The sequence below is a fragment of the Borostomias antarcticus genome, assembly GCF_949987555.1.
Source record: "Borostomias antarcticus genome assembly, chromosome: 29".
NCBI classification, from domain to species: domain Eukaryota; kingdom Metazoa; phylum Chordata; class Actinopteri; order Stomiiformes; family Stomiidae; genus Borostomias; species Borostomias antarcticus.
Window position 1 is genome coordinate 4,241,191 of NC_140262.1, and position 7,500 is coordinate 4,248,690.

Sequence of the window (7,500 nt, forward strand, 5' to 3'; positions counted from 1 at the left end):
AGAGAGAAGAGAGAAAGAGAGAGAACAGACAAGTAGTGTATCATCAGAATCCCCTGGTGCCCCATAGCTGAAGTTTGAAGCGTTATTCGGTCTGAAGTCCACCTGCTGGGGATCTTGTTAGGATCTATAGGAGCCCTTTCCAGGACTGTTGAGTTTAGCGCTACGCTGCATAACGGTTGCATTGCTGTCGCATTCCTTATCAGTGCAGTCCCCTAACACCTTTACCCTGCAATTAAAGGAGTAGTAAAGGGAAAATGCATGTTTAGCCCTGTTTTAAGGTTACTTAAAACTAAAAATTACTAGGTGAGCTTCTTGTCTTTGAAATCGAGAGTTTAACATGTTTTTTTATGATTTGTCAAGGTGCCCACCCACATCCATTGTATGACCTAAACGGCGGTAGAGACTTTCTCAAAAGTGCTAGTTTTGTCAACGTTTTGATCTCAACCATTGTATATGATCATAAGTAACCTTAAAACAGGGCTAAACATGCATTTTCCCATTACTACTCCTTTAAACAAACCCAAACATGTTTTGCGGTGGTGCGTACCAGACAGCAGGGGGCAGTGTGAGCGCACCGTTTCCTAACTTACAGGAATGATCATGTTTAGTTGTTTTTTTTCCTCCAGCGGAAAGTTATTGACACCTTTGTGTGGACGAGAACAGCGCATCCTGCGCCTTCCCTCCAACCATCCAACTCCCCCGCCTCCCCACATATACCGCTACGCGCAGCGTTCCAAGTAAATAATGAAAAACCGCACTCTCTAGGAGGTGAAGCACCGACACTCTTTCAATAAGGAAGAAGCAGGAAGTGAAAGCTCAGCGGTGAGAGTCAGGCTGTGAGTGGAAGCCTACTACATTTTCCAGACCTCAGTCGACTCTTGGTTGCCCCCCCCCCCCCCCCCCCCCGCCCCCTCCGCCCCTGCGTGAAAACTCGCCCACAGCCTTCTTGTAAGTGCCCAAGTGCCCTATACCATTTAGTGTAAATAAGCTGAGATTTTACAACGGTCGTCGTTTCCGAGGGCACCACCTTTGCCCCAATTATATTTCCATAGCTTCACTGCACTGCGTTGTTACCTTCTGGGGAACTACCTTGAGGGTACTGAAAGCCAAAACTAAAAAATCATCTTTCAGAACAAGAACTTAATCAATGTTCAGCATACGGTGAGTAGTCACATTGAGGAGGTTTATGAATAAATTATATTAAAAACGCCAACTTGCGCAAGAGGACAATAATTGTTTGTGTGCTGACAAGATCTGTGCCTAATTATCAGTTGCGCCTCACCATTATCACCGAGTCAGTAATTGTTGGTACAGCACATTGCCTGCTATTTGCTTTTGTTCTAATATTTTCCTACTGAGCTGTTGTGAGGCAGTTCACTGCTCGGTTCAATTCCAAACATTGTTTTGTTCCCCCCGTGAGTGAATGAGTGGGCCTCATGTTGACCTCCTCTCATAATTATACTGTAGCTGCCCACTCAGACAGCAAACCATGCCATGGTCCTCTCCCCCCCCTCTCTCTCTCTCTCTCTCTCTCTCTCCCTCCACCTCTCTCTCTTCTCTAGCTTTCTCTGTTTTTGGAGAGTGGCAGTTTGACACACTTCTGTGTTACAAGAAAAGACGGGGCAGTTGCACAGTTTGGCAGCGTGAGGCCTGTGAATGTGAGGGTGTGAGTTCCCCACCGACATCTGATGGTCACTTAACACCTCTCTTCTAAAGCGGCTTTAGAGGGTGGTTCTGTCTGTCTGTCTGTCTGTCTGTGTGTCTGTCTGTCTGTCTGTCTGTCTGTCTGTCTGTCTGTCTGTCTGTGTGTGTGTGTGTGTGTGGGGGGGGGGGGGGGTCAATGCAGTAGTCCTTGCATTGTAGCTAGTATTGGATATTCTACCCCTGCATAGTGATAATGACCATGGAAACTACTTTATATAATGATTGATATGATTTGATTTGTATGACTGCAAATTGGCTCAAATTAGCCCGAGCAGCAGAACAGATAGTCATACAGTCTGGCACGACACCAGTCTGCTCTCACCAGTGGCTGATCAGAGGCCAGTTACAGCACACACACACACACACACACACACACACACTTCACCTCCCACACACAGCCATATACATTCTCTGTCATGGACCCCCCCTATCCATACAGACTCATCATCTCTCTCTACCTCCCACACACACACACACACACACACACACAAACAGACAAACCACACACACAGACAAATGCACACAAACAGACAAATGCACACACACACACACACACACACTTTCAGGCAAGTTATTTTTCACACACAAGCTGAGGTGAGCGCACCCTGGTACCCCGAGCGCTGCTCTCGAACCTGGGCTTTTCACAGGTCTCTCTCAACACACAGGGAGGAAACGGAGAATTGTGATAAAAGTGTGAAAAGGAAGAGTCGCTCGTGACAAAACAGACAATAAATACGTAGACGTAGCGAGATGTGTCAGCACAGGAGGGAGGCCTGAACTGTAACATCACACCTGCTAGCGTACGTTGAGAGTTGGGATACAAGAGGCGGTTGAAAATGAACGCACCTTCGGCGCCGCCGTTACCTGCCGACGGCCTCCACCGCGTCTGTGAGTAGCGATACCGTACGTGGACTTTTATTCTAAGATGGGGGGGGTGTTGAGGGGGTGTTGAGGGGGTGTTGAGGGGGTGATGGGGGGGTGTTGAGGGGGTGTTGAGGGGGTGATGGGGGGGTGTTGTGGGGGTGTTGAGGGGGTGATGAGGGGGTGTTAAGGGGGTGTTGAGGGGGTGTTGAGGGGGTTTGAGGAGGCCTGGTGAAGTTGTCAAGTCAAATCAAGTCAATTTTATTTATATAGCGCATTTACAAACAGCTGTGGCTGAACCAAAGTGCCGTACAGATAAAAGCAAAAGATAATAATACAATAGCATAAGAATAGTGCAAATACAGAAAAGTGCAAAGACACAGACAACAAAAATAAAAAGTGCAGCAAATTACAAAATAAAGTAAAAGGGACTAAAATGGCAATAATTGGGTTACCAGGGAGACAGGCAGAAACTAATCAAAGGCGAGGGAGAAGAGATGGGTTTTGAGGAAGGACTTGAATGTTACGAGAGTGTGGGCTGCTCTAATGTGGGGGGGGGGGGCTATTCCAGAGTCTGGGGGCTGCTATAGCGAAGGCCCTGTCCCCTCTGGTCTTGAACCCAGACCTGGGCACCTCCAGCAGCAGTTGGTCAGCTGAGCGTGACGCTCTGGAGGGGGTGTGTGAGTAGCCCACCTCGTGTGTGTGTGTCAGACAGCACCAGGCTGGGGTAGCACTGGGTGGGCCCGCTGTCTAACGGCTGACTAAGTGTATGGAATTCCTGAGTGCTGAAAGTTGTTTGCGTTTTTTTAATCTGTTGAAGATTCATTTCTTTTTTCATTATGGAGATTCATTACTTGTTTAGATCGACGACCCGTGAGTTCAGTGTACCTGCGTGGTCAGTAAGCCGGGACAAAAAAAAACTACTTTAAATGACAGCAGATAGCAAAATGTGATTATGTGATTATGTGATGTGTTTCTGTGCTACAGTAGCTCTCCCTCTCCGCTTCCCCCTCCTCCTACGCAAACCTCAAGACGAAATGATGTTGTTTGGGGAGTTGCTGTGTAGAGCAGCGTTACTACTCATTTTTAATAACAGTTTTTTTGTGTGTGTGTTTTTTTTTTTGTGGTGCTTCAGCTGCGTGGGCTGCACAGTATCAAAACGGTTTCCTTGCGAGCCTCACTCTGCAGTACGCTGGGACTCCGCCCAGAGTGGCGGTAGAGAAACCAGGCTTTATCTGCAAGGTTCAAGGTTCAAGGTTTGGTTTTATTTGTCTCCCGAAGGAGAAATTTGTCTTGGAGTCAAAAAGGCTTAAAGCTGCAGTACAAGAATACAAAACACAACATACAAGATACCAAAAACAGTACATATGACACATGCACTGACTGATTGAGGTAGTTACAGGTAGTTACAGACTTTTGTCTCAGTGCAACAACACAGTGCGAGTGCAGTACAGTACAATACTATAAATACACAACCCAGTGCAATACAATAAACAAGAGCAAAGATCTACAGTACATACTATTCTGACAGTACCCACCACCTTATACACAGCCATCACAGTACGTGAGTTATGAGTCAGGGTCAAGTCAAGGCAATGGGTTGTAGCATATTAGGATGGAGGTGTTCTGATGATGTGACATGTGTTTTGTCAGATCTGTCATAGTCTTGATAAACTGGTACCCCTTTCACTCGGGCGACTACCTACACACACCCGCCCTCTGTCACCTGCTAGGCTAACAGTGCATAACAGGGAATAACATATTTCCTTCACTATTCATTTCCTCTATGAATGATTGTGTTTCACTGAGGAGAATCTCTAAGAATGTCTTCCTCTCATCCAAGAGTAGAAGTTCTGTATCCAGGACATTTTGTTCAAATCAGCCCTTTTCTTCATTTTTGTCTTCAATCAAGTTCAAATGAAGTAGCCTACTCCTTTTCATCAGTTGCTGGACGGCTGTGGTCTAAACATTGGATGCCTGTGGTTTCAAAAATTAAATAGATAAATAGTATTTTTTAAAATGTAATGGAACATCCTTAAGTGTGATGTGGTGGATCAGGCCTACATCGTTTGAATATGGTCTGTTTATAATGGGCAGAGGCTACACAGACATCGGCCACTATCTGATCCCAGTTCAGCAGATAACAATAGTTTTTAAAATGTCCTATCGGCGCCAATTAATCTGCAAACCGATTCATTGGTCTACCTGTAATCTATAGTCCAGCATAGGCTTAATCTGTCCCCGGCCAATCAGGAGGCTCAATTCAGTGTCAGATTTGTCTTTTTGTGAGCTAGCACCACACTCAATACGATATTTGTTATAATATATATATATATATATATATATATATATATATATATATATATATATATATATATGTTTCCCTTTTTTAATCAACCACAATCAACCGTGTGGCTGCATCAAGTTCAAGTCATCACAGACGATTTTAGTGAAACTGGTTTGAGAGCTCAGATAAGACGGGCTTTATCAGATCTGAGTCCAGATGTACACACACAAAGATGTACACACACACACACACATGTACACACACACAGATGTACACACACACACAGATGTACACACACACAGATGTACACACACACAGATGTACACACACAGATGTACACACACATACCGTCTACCACAACCACCTCCCTTCATCTGTCACATTCCTCCTCCTCTCTCTCAGGACGTTTTTCATTTTTCTCACCATGTCAGCTCTCTCTCTCTCTCTCTCTCTTTCTCTCTCTCCCTTTCTCTCTCTCTCTCTGTATCTCTCTCTTTCTCTTTCTCTCTCTCACTTTCTCTCTTTCTTTCTCTATCTCTCTCTCTCTCTCTCTCTGTATCTCTCTTTCTCTTTCTCTCTCTCCCTTTCTCTCTCTCTCTCTCTCTCTCTCTGTATCTCTCTTTCTCTTTCTCACTCTCTCTCTCGGTATCTTTCTCTTTCTCTCTCTCCCTTTCTCTCTCTCTCTCTCTCCATCTGTCTTTTCCTATCAGCCTCTATTCTGAGTGGAGAAAAACATCTGCTGGTTTTGTTGGGTCGTCTATTTTAATGCGATATTTGTTCATCTAAAAATCTGTTTTATCTATTTTAAATCATCATATTGATCATGAATTGAATGTTCCCCTATTTAATGTCACAATGTCAGTGATGATTGCATCTGATTTGAATATCTGATTAGATTAGGTTTTACTATCTGATGTGAACTTGTGATCAGATCGCTGTCTTTTATGTTTATTATAAATCAGTATTTTATAACAAAGGAAGCTGCCTTGTTTCTACGGGAAAGCAAATGACGAGTAGTAAGCTAACCATGTTAGGCAGCAAGAGCTCTTGCAACAGGGCCCTAATACACCAGCTCTACTGTCTGGCCTCAGATAGTGTGATATATTCTCCATCATTTGCACTCTAAAAATGATTGCCAGTAATTACCAGCTGCAATATCATCATTACCGATCACCTGCAGATGTATGCAACGGTGTATGTTTAGCATACTTTGTACATAAATGTATTTGATTGATTGATTGGTTGATTGATTGGTTGATTGATTGATTGATTGATTGATTGATTGATTGATTGATTGATTGATTGATTGTATTCTCCTCCCTAGGGTGAACTTGGCTCTGGCATACACAGAGCTGACTGAGGAGCTGGGGAGGCTCCAAGGTCTGAGCATCAAGCAGAAGGAGATCCTCAGGACTGCTTCTCAGGAGCAGGCTAGCCCAGGTTAGCATCCTCTGTGCAAAACACAAACCAAGACTACAAAACACAGTCACATTGAACAAGCATTACATCATTTCACTTTTACACATATATATTTAGATACAATGCAGTGCCTATTTGATATCACTGGCCATTAAGTACTTAATAATATAATAATAATAATGCGTGTAGGCAGCAGGGGTAGGAACCGACAAGACAATGAACCGACAAGAGCAAAGAAACTGAGGCAAACTAAATAAATAGCGCCGCTAACGAGGGACACTAACGAGGGACACAAGGTGCAGGTGATTCAACCTAACGAGACACAGGTGCAGACCATCACAGGAGACAGACAGGGTTAAATGAACACAACCAGAAATGACAAACACAGCGGCTCAACAGGCTCTGGGACTGGGACTGGAGTAGGGGACACACTTGAAGGGGACTAGGAAGGGACTAGAGACAGACTGGAGAGAGACTTGAAGGGGACTAGGAAGGGACTAGAGACGGACTGGAGAGAGACTTGAAGGGGACTAGGAAGGGACTAGAGACTTCAGGGGAAACTGGAGTTGGGACTGGAGGGGAAACTAAAGCCTGGGAGGAACTGGGCCGGGGGCCGGGGACACCGACGCGACACAAGAACAGACGGGTCAATGAACAGCATGAGGCCTCGGGAGTCCAGGGTGACGGGTGTGACGGTACTGGCCACTGAGCATCCAAAACAAGTCCACTCTCACTCCTCTCAAACACGACCCAAGCATGTACTGCACACATACGTACCGCACCCTCACACATACTCGCGATTCCAGACGTGACATCATTCATGACTCGTGAGATGCACCTTTTTCCCTTTCCTGTGCCAAGTCACGCACACTCAACACTTTCCGCCACGCAACAATCTGTGAATGTGTGAATCACATACTGTACATGTACGGATCAAGCAAGGCCATCCATTACGGATCGAATGAATACATTGAAATAGCACAGCGAAGAATATCTTACATACTGGTTTATCTCAGCATTGCCAGGGGAATGAGGCTCCGTTACAGTGTGAACGTGACACATCTTCACCCGAATGACACCAAAAAGTCGTTATTTTGGAAATGAGAACAGCGGACATTTGGTGTAGCGTATATGTAGCTGTTTATGGTCTGTCGTCCCCGGGGAAACGCAGTTAGAGTGTCTATTTCCTCTTTTTAGAGTCTCTGTGGAGAGTTTGAGTGCATAAACAC

At 45.0% G+C, this 7,500-nt stretch overlaps 1 protein-coding gene across 1 annotated transcript in view; it reads left to right on the top strand.

The window, feature by feature from the left end:
- tbkbp1 (TBK1 binding protein 1) overlaps nt 1-7,500 on the top strand; it is a gene marked incomplete at both ends in the record, with an annotated part of 17,745 nt that overhangs the window by 8,169 nt on the left and 2,076 nt on the right. Inside the window, one exon of the mRNA XM_084459724.1 lies at nt 6,177-6,292. Within this exon, the coding sequence (XP_084315850.1) occupies nt 6,177-6,292 (116 nt within the window). The remainder of the gene's footprint in view (nt 1-6,176; nt 6,293-7,500) is intronic.